Source organism: Lemur catta, chromosome 4 (genome assembly GCF_020740605.2).
Source record: "Lemur catta isolate mLemCat1 chromosome 4, mLemCat1.pri, whole genome shotgun sequence".
Taxonomy (NCBI): Eukaryota; Metazoa; Chordata; class Mammalia; order Primates; family Lemuridae; genus Lemur; species Lemur catta.
In genome coordinates, this window is record NC_059131.1 from 106,316,561 (window position 1) to 106,341,702 (window position 25,142).

At 42.9% G+C, this 25,142-nt stretch overlaps 1 protein-coding gene across 3 annotated transcripts in view; it reads left to right on the top strand.

Annotated features, from left to right (window-relative positions):
• FAM114A1 (family with sequence similarity 114 member A1) overlaps nucleotides 1-25,142 on the top strand; it is a 70,292-nt gene that overhangs the window by 11,947 nt on the left and 33,203 nt on the right. For all 3 annotated transcript variants that reach the window (XM_045550526.1, XM_045550527.1, XM_045550528.1), the window contains exon 3: nucleotides 14,539-14,626. In XM_045550526.1, the coding sequence (XP_045406482.1) occupies nucleotides 14,539-14,626 (88 nt within the window). The remainder of the gene's footprint in view (nucleotides 1-14,538; nucleotides 14,627-25,142) is intronic.

Consider the following 25,142-nt stretch of genomic DNA (forward strand, 5'->3'; position numbering starts at 1 on the left):
AGTCCTTGTGAGTTAGATGTGTTTTCTGGAGACAGAAGATACTTGACTTGTATTTTTTTAATCCACTCATCCAGCCTATGTCTCTTGAGTGGGGAGTTCAAGCCATTCACATTTATTGAAAGAATTGATAAGTAGTGTGGATTTCTGTTCATCCTGTTGAGTAGAACTTTATTGCTTTGTTTTACCTCTTGAGCCATTGTGATATCTGGGTTCTGACCGTTAGCTTTTGGGTAGTTTTACACTGGTGGGTGTCTATTATACTGATCTGTATATAATGTAGTTCTGAGTATGCCTTGCAGGGCAGGTCTTGTCTTGACAAATTCCTTCAGTGTTTGCTTGTCTGAGAAAGACTTTATTTCTCCCTGACGTAAAAAACTTAGTTTTACAGGATACAAAATTCTAGATTGGCCATTATTCTGTTTGAGAAGACTGAGAATGGGATTAATTGAGATGAATCCCTCAATCCCTTCTGGTTTATAATGTCTCAGTTGAGAAGTCTACAGTTAGTCTAATGGGTTTTCCTTTGTAAGTTACCTTCTGCTTTCAACTTATGGCTTGGAGGAGTGCCTCTTTCATGTTTACTTTGGCCAATCTAATGACTATCTGTCATGGTGTGATTGCCTCTTGCCTCTTTGTGATGAATCTCCCAGGGGTCCTTTGAGCTTCTTGAGCCTGGATGTCTGGGTTTCTAGCAAGGCCAGGGAGATTTTCTTAGATTATTCCCTCAATAGGTTTTCCAACCCTTGTATATTTTCTTCTTGGTCCTCAGGGATGCCTATGATTCTTATGCTGGGCTTCTTTACATAGTCCAAAATTTCTTGTAAGTTTTGTTTGTTCCTCTTGTTTCTCAGTTCTTTTTGACTGACTTGTTTAATATGAAGGTGTTGTCTTCAAGCTCTGAGATTCTTTTTTATGCCTGATCTAGCCTATTCTTAAGGCTTTCCACTGTGTTTTGTATTTCCTTGAATGAATTTTTCATTTCTAGAAGTTCTGTTTGTTTGTTTTTTTAATAATTCAATGTCCTTAGTAAATTTTTGATTCATTTCCTGCATTGTTTTTGTGGTTTCTTTGTGTCAGGTTTCTATTTCCTGTTGTATTTCATTGAGCTTCCTTACAATCCATATTTGAAAGTCTTCATCTGTCATTTCAGTCTTTTTGTTTTGTTTGGTATCCATTGATAGGGAGTTATTGTTTCCTTTTGGGGGTGTTCTTTCACTCTGATTTTTCATGTTTCCAGAGTTCTTTCGCTGATTCCTTCTCATCTGGCCTCTCAGTTGAGAAGTGGGGGTGCTAGGCCTGGTTTGTGGGCCTGTCTCCAAGTCCCCAAGGGTCAATCCCTGAGCATGCCAGGGAGAGGAGTGCTGATTCTGAATTACCTAAGGGGTGTTCTAGCAGGTGTGGTGTACCTCTTGGGTAACCTCTGACATGCTGTTTTCATCTCTTCCCAACAGTGTGTAGTGAGTCAGGTCCCCCAGCTTCCTCTCGGTGATGGTGGGTGGTCCTTGTGAGTGTGAATCAGCCACACCCTGTTTGCTTGAGCTGGAAGATGCTATGAGGGGCTATGTTGTTGTTCTCCCAGTCACCGGTGGATGTTTGTGTGACAGAGCCAGCTGCCGAGACGTTCTTTTGTGTCTGTGGTAGACTCTGGTCCCCTGGGAGGAGGACGTGAGTGCCCCGAGCCTTAGGGGAGACCCTGGAGCTCCCAGGGCTTTCTCGGTCTCCCCCCCACCGAGGCGCGGGCAGCGGCAGGGCGGTCCCGGCGGGGCCGTGGGAGCCTGAAGCGCTGTGCGAAGCCTGGCGGGGCGCGGACGTCGCCTTTGCGGCCACTAGGGGGAGCCCTGGCGGGAGGGTCAGGAGAAGCTCCGCAAAGCAGGCGGCTGCTCGCGGCGGAAGGCGCCAAAGGCTGGTCTGCCCAGGCCCCGGGCCGGGTCTTTCCATCCTGACCCGGTAGCAGAGTTTTCTGTGCGGAGGGGTAGACCGTCCCCCGCACGGCCACTCCTCGGACCCCCAAACACCCGGAAAACTGAGTCAGCGAACGCTGTGAAGGGCGTGCAGATGGACCTCCCTGTCAGTGGGGGGCGCTTGCCAGAAGGCGCGAGCTGCAGCGTCCTTGGGGTCTCGGGAGCAGCCCTGGCCCCGCGGGAGAAGCCGCCCAATGCCCGGCGGCGGGCGGGGCCCGGGGACGTCCCGGTGAGTCCCGATCTCGGCGACCGCAGAGGCGAGTGCGGGCCGGGCCGCGGGGCAGCCGCTCTGGCGGGGCCCGAGGTCGGCTCTGGGCTTCAGGCGGCGCCACCCAGCCAGAGAGCCTGCGGGGAGGCAGGTCCCCCCGAGCGTCGCCGGCTGGCCATCTGCAGTGGGCCTCGCCCTGTCCCCTCTGCGCCGGTCCCCCTCGGCGTCCGGGCGGGCCGGGGCCCAGGCCGCCGAGCTCCCCACGGCTGCGCTGTGGCCGGGAGGTCCCCGATCCCGGCCTGAGCCCAGTGAGCGGCCCTGTCACAGCCGGGACCACACTGCTCTGTCCCCGCCTCTGCCCACGCGGGCTCCCGCGCCTCCCCAGACCAGGGTCAAGCCCTGACCGTGCCAGGGACGAGCACACTGGTCCCCGGTCGCCCGCGTGGTGCCCAAGCAGCATCGATGTCCCCGCCTCACGCGCGCCCTGCTCCGAGGGAGCCGCCGGGCGAGGAGCGCGCGGGGGCGGCCGGCAGGGAGCTCCGGGTCTGAGCGCCCCTCGGCCCCTGCAGGACCCCGGGAGGAAGGGCCTGGGCCCCCCTCCGTGGAAGCCTCAGGGCGGTGGCTCAGTGGCCTCCCGGCAGCCGCGGGTGGGGCGGGAGGAGAGCGCCTGCAGGGGCAGGGCCGGCACCCCGGTCACCCCCCGCCCTCTGTCCGGGAGGCGGTCCGCCCAGGACGCCCAGGCTTGGGAGTGACAAGATCACCCGGCCCCGCTGGGCCCGTGTGGCTCCCGCAGTCTGGGCTGGAGCTGGGAAACGTCCGTGTGGGAACGAGCAGGACGGAACCTGAGGACTTGAAGCTCCTGGGGAGGACACAGGCGCAGGGTGGGTGGGGAAGCAACTTGGTGCTCCTGTCCCAGCTCCGGTCTGTCGGGGCGGGAAGTGCCCCGGGGGGCCGGGAGCCTGGTGCCCTGTCCCCAAGAAGTTCCCAGCTCGCTGGTGGCAGCAGCCTCTGGGCTCGTGTGGGCAGAAAGTCTCTCCAGCAGCTGAGGATCCCACCACCTGTGGGAGATGCAAGGGAGGGAGGAGGAAACCGCTCCACCTGCCCTTCTGGCTGGACTGCAAGCCTCTCTGGAGTTGATCTTCAGGCATACCCTGCTCCTTCTGGTTCTTTGCTGCACCTTCTTCCCGTGGAGTCTCCCGAAGGCCCTGGCAGCCTTCCTTCAGGGCTACTTCCGATCTATGTCTGTCTGTCCATTTTTTCTCCTTCATCTAAAACAACTTCTTACTGAGACACTCTGGCAGCTGGTGTCCCATCAGTATTTTCTGAAAGTATTCCAAGTGGTTCTAATGTTGAGCTAGAATTGAGAGCAATCGCTCCAGGCGAAAGAACGTTCAAGGTCCTTTTTATGATTCTTTGACTCGGTGATCTTCAGTACCATTCCAGCTCTAAAATTTTATGGTGCTTAAATAATGTTTCAAAAGCATTTGGAGAACAAGTCTGTTCTTCTGGACACTGGGATACTTTTTCATACATTAATCTTTAAAAAAAGAAACAACAGCAACGACAGCAGCCACGCAGAAAATAGAGGTCCAACATTATAAACTTAAAGCTTGGCAATTTGCATGCTATTGGTAAAGAGATGTGTCAAACAGTCCACCCAAAATAGGGAAATGGCAGAGCGAGAATTCGAGCCAAGTCCCTGACTCGAGAACCTGTTTTGCCTCCACACTCTTTCTCTTGTGGGGAATTATGGTTCCCAATTTTTCTTATAAATGCTACTGTTAGTAAATATCTCCGTATAGTAAGAAAGATATAACTTAGCCACACCATTCTGACCTGAAATGACTTTAAAGAAACAATTCAAGCTCCACTAATTCAAAATCCATGTGTTGCTGAGAGATAAACATTACAATTTCAGACTTCTGATAATTATAACAGGATTGTTAATGAAAATAGCACAGTAAAAAATCAACATCTTTCTACCATATCTGCCTTCTTAAATTTTTTGATCAAACTGAATGAATCCTATTTTGAAAACACCTTCCAAACCTCCTTAATGCTACAGGAATAAAGCCAATTGGCATCAGATACTCCCCGCCTCCCCACATGACACTGATAGCATTTCAAAGACTTTGCAAAGGTGAGCATTTCCTTATGATGAAGCATCACAAAAGGATCTGGATGGAAGTGCAAACATTGGCCACAGAGTTGGGTCTGTGGGTCTGAATGTATGTGTGTGGCATTGCACCAGGAGCTCGGGTAGAACCAAGGCACCGGCTGATACCTGTGAGTGTGTTTGTTCTAAGAAAGGCAGAAAGCTGATACCACTGGCTGAAAGGCCTTGAGGGGAGAGGGTATCTCTTTCCCCCAGGTCATATTTAAACCCTTCTGTGTAGTCTCTTTTTAGGAATTACCAGAAAAAAGGGGATTTTGCTCTTTCTCTTAGTGACAAATCCTTTTACCTTAAGTTAATATTAGAAGTCAAACAGACCAGTGGAACAGAACTGAGAATCCAGATATAAAACCATCCTCATATAGCCATCTAATCTTTGACAAAGCAGACAAAAACATACACTGGGGAAAAGAATCCTTATTCAATAAATGGTGCTGCGAAAACTGGATAGCCACATGTAGAAGACTGAAACAGGACCCACACCTTTCACCTCTCACAAAAATAAAATCACAGTGGATAACAGACTTAAACCTAAGGTGTGAAACTATTAGAATTCTAGAAGAAAATGTGGGAAAGACTCTTATAGACATTGGCCTAGGCAAAGAATTTATGAAGAAAACCCCAAAGCCAATAACAGCAACAACAAAAATAAATAAATGGGACCTGATTAAATTAAAAAGCTTCTGCACAGCCAAAGAAACTGTCACGAGAGCAAGCAGACAACCTACAGAATGGGAAAAAATTGTCGCATGCTACACATCCAGTAAAGGGCTGATAACTAGAATCTATTTAGAACTCAGGAAAATCAGCAAGAAAATATCAAACAACCCTATCAAAAAGTGGGCAAGGGACATGAATAGAAATTTTTCAAAAGAAGACAGACGTATGGCCAACAAACATACGAAAAAATGCTCAACGTCTCTAATTATCAGGGAAATGCAAATCAAAACCACAATGAGATATCACTTATCTCCAGTGAGAATGGCCTTTTTCAAAAAGTCCCAAAACAATAAATGTTGGTGTGGATGCAGAGAGATAGGAACACTCGTACACTGCTGGTGGGACTGCAAACTAGTGCAACCTCTGTGGAAAGCAACATGGAGATACCTTAAACAGATACAAGTAGAACTACCATTTGATCCAGCAATCCCATTACTGGGCATCTACCCAAAAGAACAAAAGACATTCTATAAAAAAGACATCTGCACTCGAATGTCTATAGCAGCACAATTCACAATTGCAAAGATGTGGAAACAACCCAAGTGCCCATCAATACATGAGTGGATTAATAAAATGTGGTATGTGTATACCATGGAGTACTACTCAGCTATAAGAAACAATGGTGATCTAGCACCTCTTGTATTTTCCTGGATAGAGCTGGAACCCATTCTACTAAGTGAAGTATCCCAACAATGGAAAAATAAGCACCACATGTACTTGCCATCAAATTGGTTTCACTGATCATCACCTAAGAGCACATTTAGGAATGACATTAATCGGGTGCTGGGCAGATGTGGGGGGAGAGGGGATGGGTGTATACATACATAATGAATGCGATGTGCACCATCTGGGGGATGGACACACTTGAAGCTCTGACTCGGGGGTTAGGGGCAAGGGCAACATACGTAACAAACTTTTGTACCCCCATAATATGCTGAAATTAAAAAAAAAGAAGTCAGTTTTGTGCCCCATCATCAAGTATATCGAGTATTGTTCATCTATTCTGTTTTGTTGGCTCCAACAAAGGGCAAATAAAATATTCTGTATCTGCACCCGTGGGTGACTCAGCGGGACAAGCGTGCTTCTCCCTTTAAGTATTTTTGAATTAGTGGAGCTTATATAGTTGCTTTATGAAAGCAACTAAAGTTGTGATGAAACAACTCTTTATCTGTTGATCCAGAAGAGAATGAATTCTACAAAACAAATTTTTGAATCAAAAGTTCATTTACAAGTTGAGTGTTTAGGTCTTGTATACATGTTCCCCAAGGAATGGCAGTTTCTGTAGGAAAACAGCCAAGTGCAAAAAGCCTATTTGATCCCAGGTGTATCTGAGCCTGATAAAATCTCATCACCTGTTTAAAAAAGTTTCTATGGGAAAATACCTGCTTTACTCAAAAAGAAGAAATTGGCAGAATAACCTTTGAGGAAGTACAAACCAGAATCTTCTAGGACACATTAGGTTTTGTGATAATGTGCATAAATATATATTTTTTTATAAGTGATTTGTATCTGCACAGTTATTTTGGATCTGGGTCCCCTTAATATCCATACCATTAGGCTTGCCTTTGCCTGACGCAGCATAGCAGCTATAACCTGGCAGGTAGGGTGGTGCAACTGGGAAGGGCCTAGAAATGAGGATGAGGCCAGTAGCTCTGCCTTCTGCTTAGCTGGCACCTCTGCTTTGAAGGCTCACACCATTTATGCACTCTGAGAAGCTATCTCTGTCTTTGGGTCTCCTCTTTCTCATCCATTCTGATGCACAGACTCAGAGCCATTGAGCTGAGCCTTCCCCAGGAATCCACTGTACAACATCCATGAGAAATCGTCCCCAGCCTTGCTCAAACATTGGGGGTTGGATCCAGTGCTCTAAGGCCTCTACCAGCCCCATGACAGCATGCGGTATGCCCAAGAATCTGGGCAGTGTAACTATCTTCAGGATGCCTACAGACTAGTCGGGGAAGGCAGTGTTGTAGCAAAGCAATTACGGCATGTCCTGTTGTACTAGATAGGACAGGGTCGAGGGAGGCGTCAGGTGGAGCACATAAATCAATCTGAAGGAGTCAGGGAAGCCTTCAGTCTCACTTCAGATATGTGTGTCTTGGGTACTGGTTGGGAGTGACATTTGTTCCTGAAGATTTTGTGGGACCTCATAAAATACTACCCTGTTGACTCTTAAAAGACCCAATTTGGATCGAATTTCTCTAAGTTCTTAACACTAAGAAATGTTACCCAGAATTTAAAAATGTCATCCCTACTGCCCAACACCAGTACATAAAGCCAATTATGGAGAAAGTAAAGAATTCCAATGTTATCACTAAAAGAAGTCTCAAAGGAAAACATGAGATGGTGGACCACCACTGGAATAGTCCTCTCCTTAGAAAAGAAAAAGCAGAATGTTTAAGTGCCATAAAACTGCTGTCAGAAGAGACAAAGAGGAGGGAACACAAAGCAAGACATGCTGATGGCAGCTTTCTGCCTCCTAATTGCTGGATGAGTGAGTTGGTTCCAGTTCTGTTGAGTATTTTTCCCCTTTTAAGCCTGTTCTACGTGATGACATCCAGTTTTTGGCTTGGGCAGGCAGATGGATGGTGGTGCTGTTTGGCCATAGAGGGCAGTGCCCCCCAAATCTAGTGGTGTATTGGAATCACCTGGGGAGCTTGTTAAAAATTCAGGTTCCTGGCTGGGCGTGGTGGCTCACGGCTGTAATCCTAGCACTCTGGGAGGCTGAGGCGGGAGGATTGCTTGAGGTCAGGAGTTTGAGACCAGCCTGAAGCAAGAGCGAGACCCTGTCTCTACTAAAAATAGGAAGAAATTATCTGGACAACCAAAAATATATATAGAAAAAATTAGCCAGGCATGGTGGCGCATGCCTGTAGTCCCAGCTACTTGGAAGGCTGAGGCAGAAGGATTGCTTGAGCCCGGGAGTTTGAGGTTGCTGTGAGCTAGGCTGATGCCACGGCACTCTAGCCTGGGCAGCAGAGTGAGACTCTGTCTCAAAAAAAAAAAAAAAAATTCAGATTCCTGGGCTGTGCCCTTAGAGGGTCTTATTCGAAAGATCGTAGTGGAAGCTGATATTCTGTATTTTTAATGAGTTCCCCTGGAGATGATACTCTTGCAGTCAGTCTATGGACCAGTGTTCAGGAACCACTAATACTGGGACACAGAAAGAGCTAGTTGGGACACAGGAAGGAATTGAGAAGATGGTGAGTTCAGTTTTGAACATGCCATCAGACGTCCAAGTGAAGATATTTTGTGGACAGTTGGTTATGACAGTCTGGACAGAGAGGTGATTTAGAGGCTATCAGCGCTTGGATGGTTATTTAAGTAATGGAAGTAGGTGAGATTGCCCAGGTGTTAGATATAAATAAAGAAGAACAGAGGCCAAGGACTTAGCCCTGGAAGCCTCCTATCTCTATGCCAATTTGCTCATGCACTGCTCTTAGATTTTTCCTGATGGTAGCCAGCAAAGAAGTTAAAGTGATGAGAGGTACTTCTTCCCTCTACAATCTTACCATGACGTTCTCTAAATGAAAACAAGTCTCAGATTACATTGTACCACACTGACATTTTTAAATGAAATATTAATTAGCAAGAGAGTTAAAAACAGTTCATGAGAAGTTTCTCATGTAGGCTTGAGAACGTTCCATCGTTCTGTTTATCCTTCTAGGTGCTTTGGCCACCACCTTGAGTGAAAGGCTCACTCAAGGCACCTGCCTGGATTTTAGAGGTAGGCTTTCTTCCCTGATTACTGGCATCAAGGAACCAGAGTTCCCCAGAGCTCAAAGCTGGGTGGAAGACCATTTACACAGGGCAAAATCCTTTCTTATACCCCATTCCTGCAAAGGTAGGAAGAGTCTCTAAAATATACTTAACCACCTATAAATCTTGAATACCTTTAATTACACCATCTAGAACCCTTTCAGATTTTGAGAATGCTAGTAAATAGTCCACCATGTTTACCAGTGAAAGCCCATTTTTGCAATTCAGTATGCTAAATAGCAAAGCATCAGGTGTTCCTAGAGATATAGAATTGCTCGTTACAGCTGCCTCCGGAGTACGGCTTTCCTGATTAGAATGCTGGCTGACCACCCTGGACTGTACAGCATGTGTATAATTTATTGGAATGCCAGTGCTTGGATTGTAACTTAATCTACGAAGCACCATAATATCACAATATGCATGAAGAAACATTCTAAAGTAAATAACTGAAACCACAATGCTAAAGGATGGCAAAAGAGTAAGCTTTAGAATTACTGAGAGGTCAAGTGATAAAAAGGCTAAAATGGGACCAGGGCTCTGACAACAGGAGGCCACTGTAACCTTGATAAGAACCTGAGGGAGTCTTGCTGTGGTGGTAGAGGAGCGAAGAGGGGGTGGATACAGAAGGTAGGCACCCTTTTCAAGAGGTAAAGAAGAAAGATTTGGAGCAGACACCAGATAGATTTGAAAGTAATGTTTTGTCCTTGTGATTTGCATTTGTTGGTTTTAAGATGGAGGAATCGTGTGCATGCTTAAATGTGGGAAGTGTAAGGTTTTTTGGACTGGCCAGCGCCAGAGAAAGAAAGACAAGCAGAGTTGAAAGGGATAAGTAAAGAGGCTTTATTGGGGTGCTCCCGGGTGGGGGTAACGAGTCCCAAGAGAGGGATGCAGGCGAGCTTCCCGGTTCCACTAGTGGACCAGAGAAGTCGCCCTGCCCAGAAGTCTGGGTGGGCTTATATACATTTTTCAGGGCTGAGGGATGGGAGTTTTTCCGGAGGGAAGGTTTCGGCGGGAAGAGTGAGGAATTTCTTTGTTTCAGCTTTAGGGAGGGCATTGAGGAATAGGAGGGGCTTCTTCTTTTTTCATTAGGGAAGGGAGGGGTGCCTGCCACCAGCCTTACAGGAAGTATCCTGTATAGCGAACGGTTGAGAAACCAGGAGAGAGGATAACCAACCTACCTAGGCTGGAGGACGTAGAGTGGAAAAGATGGTGGTAACTCAGAGGAAGACGTCATTTCCATAATAATAAAAGGGCAGAAGTCATTGTGAGTCAGGGCATAGTATAGTTAGATTTATGTTTAGATGGGTTTTTGGTGCAAGCCAGTGTATCTTTTGTGCATAAAAAGAACTACTCAGACATTTAATTTAGTTTAAACAATTGGTGTTCAATTTATTAAGATTACAAATTCAAAAACTCAGTTCTTCCTTAGGCTTTACGTTCGTCTCACAAATCTTACTCTTTAGACGTCTAGCAAAATTGAACAGTCACTTTCAAGGGACTTTTGATTAATGTTTGGTTTGATCCTTTTTACCAACTTAAACACATTCAAATATTTTAAACTACCTTTGTGTGTAAGTGTATAAATGTATAAGTGTGATACATTCTATTTCCTTTTTAAGTACCTCATTTATCTACTTACATAAAACCTTGCTGAGTACTTAATAATGGTTATAAAGCCATTGGATTAAATTTATAGAGTGGACTTAAAGACCTCTTAGATGTTGTAAAAGTATGCATAAACTTAGATTTCAACTTAAAATCAGAAGTCTAATAATTCAATTATTCAGTTTAAATTGCTTTTCAAAAATTGTCACCCTAATAGGTCAGATTCATTAAATACTAGTAGCACAGAAAAGACCAAATATGCATAAAAATATTAATAGGATATCCTTTCTACATTTAATTCTTAAATCTTTGTAGAGTTGAATGATGCATACTCACCAAGAAAGAAAATTACTTGGAAATAACTGAGGCCATTTTCTGTCAGATCTTTTGATGGAGTTGCAGGCTCCAGAGCAATTTGCATCCTCCCAACTGTCGTACTGAGCCCCCTTTTAGAGTAGCTATGTCACAAGTTACAAAACTCAGCAAGCGTTTAGTCTCATAGGTCCCATTGCCCACATCCTGGATGCAAGTTATACACAGTACCTGATTCTCAATCTACTCAAGCAGCTAGGATCTGGACAACCAGGTTGATCTTTGATCTTTAAGATAGGTACATATATTTTCCATCTAAATGTTAAAGGCCTTTGAATTTGATGGAATTCTAAGGTTTGTAAATTTTTTTTCTATCTAATGATACCTTCAAACTTGCTAGCCTAAAATAAATAAATGGGTTGGATGCCGTGGCCCACACCTATAATCCTAGCACTTTGGAAGGCTGAGGCGGGAGTTGGAGACCAGCTTGAGCAAGAACAAGACCCCATCTCTACAATAAAATAGAAAAATTAGCTGGGCGTGATGGTGTGTGCCTGTAGTCTGAGCTACTTAAGAGGCTGAAACAGAAGGATTGCTTGAGCTCGAAAGTTTGAGGTTTCAGTAAGCTATAATGACACCTCTGTACTCTAGCCCAGGTGACAGAGCAAGACTCTGTTTCAAAATAAATAAATAAATCAAAATACATAAATAAAATAAATGAATATATTTTGTATTTAATGATAAAGACCTTTAAATAGGATACTAGATATGTAAATATCTTTTCTATTTAAAGAAATTTGAACTTGATAGAATCCTGCATTCTTTCACATTCTTAGAACCACGCAGTGTTTAAATGATCCCCAGTTGAGTTTTGGACATCCCTGTTGACCAAGCCAAGTCTGATTAGCTGTTAACATATGAGGTCATTGTTCTGAGAGTGTATGGGGAGTAGACAGGAAGTTGAGAGAGCTCTCATCTGATGGCTTCTGTTTTCTCTAGGAATTAGGATGTGAAGTTGTCTGTTAAAGGTGGTGGGAGTTACAAGGGGGAGAGTGAGAAAAAAGCTTTAAAATAGCTATATTTGGTAATGGGAGATTTGAGATCCATGCTGCCTATTTTATAGTCTCATAAGTATGTGACATTAAGGTCATTTAAAGTGGAGCCACTATACATGATGAGGTATATTTATGATTCATGTTTAACATTTAGTTGATGTTCTTATATTACATGTGTGTATTTAGTCATTAGAGTATTTGCCATTGATAACAGATACTCTTTGTAGTTAATCAAGAAGTCACAGTTCAATGTCAAAGGACTTTATGAATAAAGCAATTGAAGTAGTCACTTATTATGCAGCAAAAAGTTCTAGATTCATTTAACATTTATTTCCATTTGCTAGTCAATTACTGGCTGTCAGAGCATAATAAATATTGTAAATCTGAGTCAGAAGCTGTCACCCCTAACTGTATTAAACTCTTCCTAATCATAGGTAGTGATTTGTCTTCTAAAAGAGTGATATTAATCACCAACTTCCATCTGTCTTCATGATGGTATAAAAAATTGCCACTGGGTTCCATTGCTGAAGTGAAGTAAATCAGTGTAGACACCAAAAATGAAAGCAGACAGTCATGAGTCATGAGTATTTCCATTCATGTTAACAAGCGTCTCATGGTTTCCAGACAGAAACAAAATAATGACAGCCAACTTTCAAAGCTTTTTGCTTCTTAGTCTTGAAAGTATAGTTTCTTCTTATTATTAGCTAACATTTATGGAGTATTTATTATATGCCAGACACTATGTTTACAACTTTATATAAATTTTTTTTCAATCTTCACAATAACCCTCTGAGATTATTGGTTCTTATACTTATGGTTCTTGTTGTAAGGAGGAAATGAAGGCTTAAAAGAACTTAAAAGAACTTGTCCAAAATGGCAAAGCCTGGAGTCAAATCCAAGCAATTTAATTCCATAACCTTTTCTTGAGTAGAACTCTGCACTGATGGATAGTATTTGATATTTACTAGGCGAATCTGTTAGGAATGCATTTAGGTGGAAATAACTAAAATCTAAAATATAGTAGTTTACAAACTACTTTTTTTCTTCACTTAATAGAAGAGTGGAGAGAGGCAGCTGGCCATGCTGGTTTAGTAGCTCCGCAGAGCCGGACCAGTGACTCTGGGATTCCCTGGCCCTTCCCTCCTGGCAGGAAAAATGATTGCTTCATCCATAACCATATAACTTATCAGGAAAGCAAAAACTTTCCCATTTGTATATCTCAGGGGTCCCCAACCTATGGTGAGTGGTATAATTATTTCATTATATATTACAGTGTAATAATAATAGAAATAATAAAGTACACAATAAATGTAATGTGCTTGAATCATCCCGAAACCAGCTGTCCGTGGAAAAATTGCCTTCCATGAAAATGGTCCCTGGTGCCAAAAAGGTTGGAGATCACTGAATTGGTCAAAAACTTTCTCACAACCACCCTATCTACAAGGGTGGTAGACTGCAAGGGAGAAAGAAGGAGGGGCCCGCTGTGGGTGGAACGTTACAGAATCTACAAGCTCTATAGGAATTTTCCACTTCCTCCTTAACTTCTTTCGTTTTCTTTGTCCTTCTGTTTTGAGTGAAAGAGCTATGATTCTTCATATAGTTAACTCCTAATGTATTATACTCACCTTGTTTTCTAGAATGTATTCCCAGATAGAAACGGAAAGCTGTGGTTTCACTAATTGAGTCAGAACTGGTCAGTTGCAAGTAACAGAAATGAATGCACACTTAAATGAGAAAATGGATGCATTTCAGTCATTTATTCAGCAGACATTTATTAAGCACTTGTTATATTCCAGGCATTCTTACAGGCTCTGGGGATATATCAGTGACCAAAACATTGAAAAAAAAAGAGTGAGCAAGAATATGAGGGAATCTCGTAGACTCCAAAGACAGGAATGCAGCAGGGCCTTGGGAAGGGACAGAAACCAGGGGCTGAGAAGCCATCAGAAATCCAGCCAGCTCTTCTGACCTATCTGCTTCATTCTGCACACTCCACTTTCTCTTATTATTTCATCTGCATGGGGGGTAAAATATAGTCACCCACATAGCCTGAGTTTTCATCTTCCATTCAGACAGCTCGCACTAACCACAATCTCTCAGTCCCAATTCCAAAAGCCTAGGCAAAAGAATTTGCATCCACTGAGGCCAGGGACAGTCTTCCCCATGTGTTACAGGGGTCACTGAGAGTGGAGCAGACACCTCGAGTCAAAGGTGTCTACCTCACCGAGCTTCCTGCTCTAGAAAAGCTTCACTGCTTGGGGTGGCTTTTCTAGACACGTTGCCCACCCTCCACACCAAGGCTCCACCCACCGTTCCGGAGGTTTGAACATTAACTCCACCTTGCAGAGCACATTTGTTTAGCTCTGTAAGAATTGCCTGGGTCCAGGCTGTCTTGAACTTTTTCAAATCACTCTTGTGCCCTAATGTGTTATATCTTTTCCCACACACACACCTTGTCCCTGTCTTGCAGGTAAAGAGAGAATTGAGGCTCAGTTAACATCAAACTCCCTTCTCACTTCAAACCAAGCCCTCAGAAGCCAACACCACTACTGAGCAGTTTGCTTCCAAAGTACACATCGCAGTGTGGGTCAGCATATTCCTTTATGACCCTTATAAACTAGAAGCCAGTGAGATGTGATTGTGGGTGATTTTTTTTTAGGCCTTCTCTTTGTTTCAAACCAGTGGGTGCTTTTCCATTTGGGGATGGACGGAATTGCTGACCTGTGGCTGATGTGTTCTCTGCAGGCTGTGGACCCCCCCCCAGGTGGAGCAGGATGGACAGGCTGGGGCTCCTGGGGCAAGTCTCTGCTCTCCTCGGCGTCGGCCACAGTAGGTAAGCGTCACACGTTGCGCTGGAACAAAGTCCAGGAGCCTGATGGGGGGATGTTTTGATTATACCACGTATCGATAGAGTTTGACATTGGCACATAAGCAAACCATGTGTAGTACTTACTGTTCTAAGTGCTTCATTAATTATTCCTCAAAATAACCCTGTAAGGAGGTACACACATTTTCTCCATTTTACAGATAGGGAAGCTGAATCACAGACTAAGACGTTGACCAAAGTCAGGAACGTCTGGGTTGGGATTTGAAAACCAAATAGCATGGCTTTTAACCACTGTATTATATTGTCTTTTAACATATAAGATTTGGGCTTTTATAACCCAAATGTTGGTTTTAAGAACCAAATGTTCTTAAAGCTTTGTGTTTATCATCCCAATTGATTTTTTTTTTTCTTGTACAACTCACCTATTCCCTGAAAGGATTTGAGGTAGCTTGATAAAAAGCATTTCATCAGCAGGGCATTAAAATATACATAGAAAAAAATATGCAGGTAGGAGGGCTATATTTTATATACACACATATAAAATATATATTATATATGGTTATTAAATATGAAATGTCTGATTTCCTTAAGTACTAAATGTGACAGTTTATATCTCTGACATTTCACTTTGACACTTCTTATTTTTATTATGAAGGAACATCCTCAACCTCCTCAGTCTTTCAAATGCATGTTTTGGCTTATGATTATCTTTCAAATTTTTTAAGAGCCATTTTTGTGAAACCATGGATAAGTCAAAAAATCAGGTTATTTTCAAATATGAGTTCCATTATGGAACCAATGCTGTGCAGATAGCCCCAATTATCAGTGACATATTTGGAAGGATGTGGCTAGTGAACGCACAGTACATCAATAATTTAACAAGTTCTGTTCTGGTGATTTTAATCTTGAAAATGAACCACACGGGTGGCCTGAAACTAAAGTGGATAACAATGAGCTGAAAGCTGTAGTGGAAGCCAATCCATCCCAACCTACGTGTAAGTTGGCAGCAAGGTTTGATGTTACTATTCCATGAATAAAACGAGCATCAGAAGAGAAATCATCTAAAAGCTTGCCTTTCTTTGCTGTCATGACATAAAGGTAAACCATTTCTACACTGTATTATTACGTGTTATTGACATGTAATATTGTTATTGACAATAACAAGCATTTGGCACAATGGTCGGATAAAGATGAAATACCAAGACACAGTCCAAAACCAAATATTCATCTAAAAAAGCTAATGGTGTCTGTTTGGTCCATTGCTGGTATGATCCACTACAGCTTCATGAAACCTAGGCAATCCATTATAGGGGAAGTCTAATGTGACCAATTGGATGAAATGATGAGGATGCTTATGATTAAGCAGTCAAGATTGGTGAATAGAGACAGGCCAATCCTCTTGCAAGACAAGGCTCAGCCACATGTCGCACAAACAACGCTGTCAAACTACAGAAGCTGGACTTGGAAACTCTCTGTCATCCACTGTATTCACCAGACCTTGCACCAACTGACTACCACTTCTTCCAGGCTTTGGACCACCTCTTGCAAGGAAAAATATTCAATTCTCAACAAGCTGTGGAAAACGCCTTTCACGATTTCATTGCCACTCGCTCTCCAGGCTTCTTCACTGTTGGCATAAACAAGCTACTGTAAAGATGGCAAAACTGTGTCAGTAGTTTAGCTGCATACTTTGATTAATTGTACTGATTTTTTGAGATATAAGAAACTACACTTTTGATTCCAAATCGGACATTTTATATTTTGTGACCATAAATGTGTACTATATATATTAATATATCTCCCAAGGCTAATACAGTTACTTGTACTTGAGCATTGACCTTAACCCTGAGCTTCTTGGCTGCCAGTACATTATTTATTCTCATTGAATAATAAAACAAAATTTAACTGATCTAAATAAGTATATTTTCCAGGTTTTAAATTTTTAAAGAAATTTTCTGTATTTGTTCCTATACAAAGAGAAAGTATAATGGACAGTGTCTTCATCAGTGTAAATTTGTTAGGATAGTCATGTTACCATTTCCTGTGTCTACTCTTCATAAAAACTGAAGGCATAACATCAACATGTCTAAAGTAATTTAGCAAAGTCATCTCATCTTGAAAGTGGAGGGGCCTTGCCACTGATTTCTTGCCAGAAGTGGGTCTTGCCATGGCAGCACTTAGGAGTAGCATGCCTCTGAACCAGAAACTCAAAATGGGGGCTTGAAAAGATTTTTTAAATTGGAGCAAGTCGTGGAAAAGTAAATAATGTTGTCACCAAAATTATACAGCTCTCCTGGTTTATATCATAAAGCAATAAAGTGTCCTGGATGCTGCCAGTTACAATGGTGTCCAAAACCAGTCTGGTTTATAATGAATTTGGTGCTTAGGAAGGTTCTATTACAGATATTTACTTTTGCATTAAAATTTTAACTATAGGTTTCTGTCATAGCAGATACAGAAACCGTCCGTCCTGTGGGCAGCACTTGCAAGTGCATTTTGTTCACACTTAACGGTGCCCCTGCCTGTAACTGCTCCACCCCCCGATCGGTCAGGCCATTCGTGGTTGTTTCTCATCAGTCAGTGGCTGCAGCTTGTCATTTGACTTGGGCTTTGCTAGATCCTCACAAGGTTACCAACGGACAGCTTTCCGTTGAGCTTACTCTCCAGCGTCTTCTCAGGTGTCCTGTTGTGATCTGACCTTGCACTGGTGCTGCCGTGGCACCAGCGCGCTGTGCTCAAGGCCTCGGGCTTCGATGCCCTGGTCAAACACAGCCAGCAGATGGTGCCGGCTTTCCTGCTTAAAAAGTAGGTTGTTGTTTCTGTGGCCGGTCCCTTCGGGCTTTGATCTGGAGTCAGTGCTTGTGTTTGGACTTGCTCTTTAAATTTCCCTGTGTCTGAGGCACTGTGCAGATGATAAATTGCATCTTGTTACCTTCACAACAACTGAAAAATTTTCTGGTGGTTCTCACCTGGCTCTGTGTAGTAATTGATCCAGAAGAGCCTAAAGAGGTAACTGCCTGTGAAGCAACATGATCGTTGTGCCACTCACTTGCCACCTTCCCTCGTATGGCTGGTAAAGATGTGCTTTCTCTGAGATCGTGTGACATTTGCACATTGGCCCATGCAATATCAGAGTGAAGTTCAGTATATCGTCTAATATTAGTTTCTGTTGTTGTGTAAGAAATAACCAGAAATTTAGAGGCTTAAAACAACATACATTTATTATAGTACAGTTTCCGTGGGTTGGGAGCCCAGGTATGGGGTATCTGCCCAGCATTTTACCAGGCTGAAATCACAGTGCCGGCCAGCTGCATTCTCATCCGAGGCTCGCCTTTGCCTGGGGCAGCGTGGCGGCTGTAGCTGCGCAGGTGGGCTGGTGCAGCCAGGAGGGGCCCAGAGATGAGGAGGGGCCGGTGGCTCTGCCTACTCAGCTGGCACCCCTGCGTTGAAGGAGTCATCCTTCAAGGTCATGCAGGTTGTTGGCAGAATTCAGTTCCTTGTGGTGGTAAGGCTGAGGTCCCCATTCTCCTCCTGCTTATTGGCCAGGGGCCACTCCCACCTCCAAGAGGCTGCCCTCAAGTCCTTCTTCAAAGCCAGCAGGATAATCTCTCTTATGTGTCAAATCTCTACCTTGAGGAAGGGCCCAGTCCCTTGTAAAGGCTCTCCTGATTGGTTCAGGCCCACCAAGGATGATCTCTTTGGATTCACTCAAATTCAAATGATTAAGGCCCTTAATTACATCTGAAAAGTCCCTTCACTTTTGCCAGGTAGAGTAGCCTAATCACGGGAATGAAATTCCATCATATTCACACTCCTGCCCACACACGAAAGGGAGAGGATTACATAGGGTGTATACACCTGGGGGTAGGCGGGACAAGAGTCTTGGAGGCCATCTCTCAGTATGGCCGTACACTCTGAGAATGCTCTGGTAGGTGATTTCATCACTGCGCGAGCATCGCAGAGTGCACTCACCCACATCTGTATGGGGTGGCTCACTGCATCCGCAGGCTGTGTGGTCAGCCTGCTGCCGCTGGGCTACAGACCTGGACGTTACTGGACTAATACTGCAGTTGGAACACAATGGTAAGTATTTGTGCATCTAAACATATCTAAACAGAAAAGGTATAGTAAAAATAGGCATTGTAATCTCACAAGACCGCTGTCGTGCCTGTGGCCCATCGCTGACGGAGGCGTTGCTGTGTGCTGCGTGGCCACACTTCCTACCACACTTCTCTTTTCTGTTCGAAATCCTTATCAGTTACACCACCAACCCCAGAAACTCTGTATTTTTTAATGGTGCTGGCGACATGCTAGAATTTTGAAAACCAAGTGAGTCTTGGCATTTTCTCTTGTTTGCACCCACAATAGCAAAGGGTACATGAGGAAGATCATAAAATTGTTGAAATATTGATGCTCTTTCTAAAAATGCCTTTGGACAAATTTTAGAGCTATCTTTAGAAAAGCAGGCACCAAAATTGTTCATCACCACTGGTCATCATTACCTCAATAAATGCAGTAGAAATATAAATGGGAGTACCATCCCTAAGTTGCTCCTAAAGCATAGTTTAGACACTTCTGGTCAGGACATGCTGTGACTTTACATAGTAATAATAGCTAAAACAATAGCAGTGTATACTTCACAACTAGATAAGCATCATTGTGGACCTTATACAGAACTAAATCATGTAGCATAAGAAGAGGCTGAAGTCATGGGTTCCAAGACTGGAAACAAGAAGGAGTGGCTGGGAATTTGATTCCTGAAAGGTAACAGGGGTCACAGGTATCCCACATGTGGGGAGATGCCATAGCCAGTCCCACTGCCTGAAGCAGAGGTTGGAATGGAGCTCAACCGTCTGTACACACAGGCTTGAAGAAGTTGTGGGTGCCTTCCTGGACTGGGGTCTGTGCTGAGCTGCTGTCTTGGGGTTGAGAGAGGCAGGCTAGACACAGATGCCGTTATGTACAGGCATAATATCAACCCCAGGGCTTTGCAGCATGAACAGTTTATTATCATTGGGCAAAGAAACTTATTGGAAAATAGATCACTCACAGCGGTAGACAAGCTCGTGAAGGTTTACAAATTGCCTGTGGAAAGTAAAGAAAGAAAATAACCACATGTTCAATTGCAATTGATTTCCACTCAGAAAGCTCATACTACCCCCAGGGTAATTCCAATTGCAGATAGGAGTGCGAAACACATAGTCCTTAACAAAACACAAAACTGTCAATTGAGCACTAGAAATAGAAACCAATACTTCCAACAGTTGTTGAAAAACTGCAGTTAGAATAGTTAGAACTGTTGAGAGTTGGCAGGGGAATAATTGGAGGATAGAAACATTGGGAAGGTGGTATTCTTGGGGAATGAGCACAGTACTATGGGTCATAAGACCCAAGACCAGGTCCTGAATGCTACTAACCTTGTGATCACAAGAGACTGGCACCAACTAGCTACACCGTGCACTTAACCTCTCTGAGACTCAGGTTCTTTATATGGAAAAATGTGGGTAGGGTTACTTGAGATATTCTAAGGTCCCTTCCAACTTCCAGAATATGATGATTCCATAAAGTGTGGGTATGTTAGAAGGAGAAAGACATTTGTAACCACTGTGCTGAGTGGAAAAATACAGAAAATTGATTGACATTTAGCTGCTCTTTACTTTTGTAGTTTATCTTTTGCCTCACTGCTTTGACCCTAAGGTTAAGGGAAAGTGAGAAAAAGTGACCTGCTCAATGCATGCATGAAGTCAGACACTTTCCGGTCAGCAGTTGTTTTCGGAGATGCCTTAACTGTTGCGTTAGGTTCACCCATAGCCGCACCATCACCGCATTCTAAGACTTGATCATCTGCCACTCGTCCCTTTAGACAAGTTCATAAAATACAGTAAAAATACTTACTTTTTCTAGGCAAAAACCATAGTGGGAAATATTAAAAAACAATGTGGAAAATGTAATAAAAAAAGGAATTTCGATGGTAATTTCTAAGTGATGTGAGAACCAGCTGATTTCCCATGAGCATCTTATAGACTCGACTTATTCCTAAAATATATTGCTAAGCTGAGAGTGATAGACCAATAATGAAAATGAAAGTCAATAATGCTATAACATACGCAAGTATACCAAAGAAAAAACTCTATAGTAGAACAGAGTAATTTATTTCTAGATACTACCAAAGGCCTGACTGTTTATTTGGAATTCTAGCTGTGACAGTTTTATGAGTCTAAACACCTTATGCAAGAGTGCCTAGGGTTGGGGGTTGGCATATGTGGAATGTATCTGATCTGTTTATTTGCTTCTCAAAATTTCCACTGTTCCCTTTCCCCATCCTCTCCCAGGTTATACAGGTTTTTCCTTCTGCACATTCTAATGAAACTCTTCTACTGGTCCTGTCAGAAATAATGACAGTGTTTATTACAGAGAATGGCAAACTTGTCAAACTGGTACTACAATGAGAACTCCGCACTGTGTAAATCACTATCAATAGCACATAGATTCATTTCTGAAGGTGACATTACTGACGATGTGGAAATTCTCAAGGATCATTGATACAAAGATAATAGGATTAATACTTGGAGTTTGTCCACAATCCTGTAGAATCTGTGAATAAGGCTCAGGGGTAATGAATTTCTGTTGGACTGCCAGGCAGACATTGTCAGTGCAGTAACACTTCTTGTCAATTTTGAACCTAAAGGGAAGTGAGCGTTTGATTACAGAGTGGATATCAACCGTGATTATGGAGAAGGAAGACTTTTCCAAAAGGAAGGTTAATCAGTTCCTGTTTTTGCCACACTATAGTTTGCTTTCAGTTGAGCGTGGCAGTAGCAACCACATGTTTTTCTAAACAACTGCACTTCACCACTTTTTATAATATCTTGAATCCATTGACAGAAGAGTCAGAAACACAATGTGTATGGCTTTGAAGGGGAACAATAGTAATTTCGAAAAGTAAATAAACACATCAGATGTTAATACCTTCCATACACACCAGCCCTGCAAAGAACAAGCTTTGCAAGGGAGGGAAGGATTGGGAAGCAGAGCTGGGCCAAGGGAGAAGTTGGACTGCAGTGCAGTTGCAGCAGCAGTCTCAGCCTATCCTGTAGGGAGCTTGGGGTTTCAATGACTCTTCAGAGATGTCTCCCGTTAATGGGGCAGGGCCTTTGTATCACCAAGCCCCCCGTTCATCAGTTGTTGTAGTACAGTCTTGGGGGACCCTTGGGAACTGCCTTGAACAAGGGCAATTCAGAAGGAGGCATTTAGTTGAGAGCTCTCAGTAGACCACACTCCCAGCATCAGGGAGAATGAGCACCGTGGTCCCAGACAACACACAGCATCTACCGCTGTCTGTGTGCTGAGACTTTAACTACATATTGCCAAGTGGAAAAAGCCAGGTCCACAATACTTATATGTAGGTATATGTGCTTTTTTTTTCCTGAAAGGAATCACAAGAAGTAAATTAGAGTTGTTATCTTCAGGAGGAAATGGTGGAGGGGAGAGACAGGGCCACTTTAAGTCTTTTAAAAGCTCTGAGCACTCCCCCTTTTGGAAGTCCCTCCTATATTACAGCAAATGCATTAAAATGCACCCACATCCCTCATTAAATATAATTTAAAAATATAAAGAGCTGCATAAGAGTTGAATTTATTTGAATGATAGTTTGACCAGTTGGTCCAATATTATGTTTTGAATACATTTAAGTAAATATTAATTTCTAATTTGCAATTTTCTTTTTTGTCCTTTAAAGCCAACAATTTTTCCAGGTCTTAATTATTTCCATAGGCCCTTAAAAGCTCACACACACACCCTATTGCCTCTTATGTCCCTGGAAGCTGTCTAAGCACAAAGAGGCTGGTTCACCTTCTGCTATCTGTGTTTCTGTACTCTTTGGATTTCCTAATATTACAAATATTTTCATGTTAAAAATTAGCACATGGAAAGGTGCTCAACAGCAATAGGGAAATGCAAATCAAAACTACAGGGAGACACTGGCTCCCACCCATTAGGATGAGCACTATCAAAAAAGCAGAAAACAAGTGTTGGTGCTGATGGGAAATGATTGGAACCTTTGCGTGCTGTTGGTGGAATAAAAAATGGTGCTGCCACTGTAGAAGATGGTATGGCAGTTCCTCAAAAAGGTAAAAAGAGAATTACCATATGATCCAGCAGTTCCACTTCTGGGTCTATATCCAAAAGAGTTGAACACACGGTCTCTAAGAGACCCATGATCACAGCAGCATTATTCACAAGAGCTAAAACATGGAAGCAGCCCTAGTGACTGTCCACAGATGACAGGATAAGCAAAATGTGCTATATACCTGCAGTGGAATATTACTGAGCCTCGAAAAGAAAGGCAATTCTCACACCTGATCCAACATGGATGAACCTTAAGGACATTATGCCAAGTCAAAGAAGTCAGTCACAAACAGACAAATACTATGTGGTTCCATTACAGGAGGTGCTCAGAGTAGTCAAAATCGTAGAGACAGAAAGAATGATGGTTGCCAGGAACTGGTGGGAAGGGGCAATGGGAAATTGTTGTTCGATGGGCATAGAGTTTCGGTTTTATAAGAGGAAAAGAGTTCTGTAGATGGATGGTGGTGATGGTTGTACAACATTGTGAGCATATTTGATTTTACTGAATGGTACACTTAGGAATGGTTAAGATGATAAATCTTATGTGCATTTTACCACAAAAAATGAGGAAACAAATTCATCCAGATATATCAGGGAAATGATATTATGGGTTTTTTTTTTAATTTCTTTTTTGTATATACATTTTTTAAAAAGAAGAAAAACAAAGTAAAAAAAAAGGAAAAGAAGGAAATATACTTTTAAATGAAGTAATCTAAAAGAGAGAAGCTCTCCTGATGAATTAGCTGGTGCCCTCTTTGGTGTCTTTCAGCATATGGGCCCCACAGAAAGTACCTGCTGAGCACCCAGTCACTTAGGGTGCTACGGAGAACCACTGTCGCTTCCCTGAGTTAGCATTTGATCAGAGAGAGCCTCCCACCAGCAGCAAATTATTTCATCTTTCCAGAAAGAGGAGAGGTGTCCCTTCAATGGCTTTTTTATCTCAGTGGAACTAACAAGAAGAGGGCTTGGTAAAACCACAGTGCATTTTGAGAAGAAAAATTGAAGTAGACGTGATAAGGTAGCATGACCCAGTGTCTTGAGAACTCAGCCTGCACAGCACAGAGATGATCCTAAAATCACCAGCTGTGCTACCACAAGACACAGCTGGGAGGGGGAGGGTTAGGGCAAGGTTTCACAGTGGAGGTGACCTTCACCTTGCGTTTTGGTCAAGGTAAAGTAAGTCAAGCTCATTTTAGAAAAAAAGAATGTTTTAAAAAGGAGGACGCTCCTACCAAGGAGTTATAGACATGGGATTGAAATGACATTTAATCAGCTATAAATGACATGTAAAACTTTATATAACATGTGGGTTTTAGAGTCAGAATGACTGGGTTGGAATCCTGCCTCTATCACTAATTGGCTTTAGGAACTTGGGCAGGTGATTTCATCTCACCAGGTCTCAGATTTCTGAGTTGTGAAATGGGTATAATACTGTCCCTTACCTCATAAGGTTGGTGAGATTATTGAATGAGATAATTTGCTGTACTAAAAGTATTTGGTACAGTGACTGGAACACAGTAAGTGCTCAGTAAGTGTTGGCTACAGCAGGGGTTCACATGTTTTTCCTTGGTCTCACAAAACCCTAGGAGGTAGGTTTATATTTCTCCTTTCAGAGAAGACGCAGCAGCAGAGACTCAGGTGAAACAGCTCACCAACATCATACAGCTAAGAAGTGGTGGAACCAGAATTCCTCCACAAGACTCCTGGCTCCTAAGTTTAAGGTGTTTTCCACTAGAGTATAGCTGATAAATTAAACACCAGGCAATTGTTTAACATGTATTTTAAAATGATACAGTGCAACAGTATTTATACAACATTCTTATTATCTTCATTGCAGTAATCACCTTTTACTGCAATAAGTCAAGGAGGGAGGATATTCCATCCTTAGAACCATGGAATTTAGAGGAGTTTCATATTTTGAGGATACTTAGGGTTCATGATGACATGAAGAAATTAATCCATGAACTATACATATAGTTTTACTCATATTTGTTATTTTTCTCTTATTGGTAGAACCCAATCAATGCCTCTGGAAATGAATCACTCCCAGTCAAAAGGTGACAGTGACTCCATATTATTATTTTCTTCTTCTGGGCACTAGATGTCAGACTAAGTAAAGTTTTTAGAAGTTACTCTTCAGAGTAGGGTGTGGCATAGTGTCTAAACCTTGTCTATGAAAAATTACAGCTTATACATAAATATAAAGCCTAACTTTATATTTCTAGTAGAATGCAGTAAAGAGAGACTTTGACTAACAAAAAAATCAGAAAAAGAATTGTTAATCAGAAAATATAGTTGGAGTAGCAGCCTCTTTTCATGTCTGGTAAACAGACACATCCCATTTGTATGCACGTAAAAATGGTGTTTCCTTCCAGAAACAAAGTGGTTTTTCTAG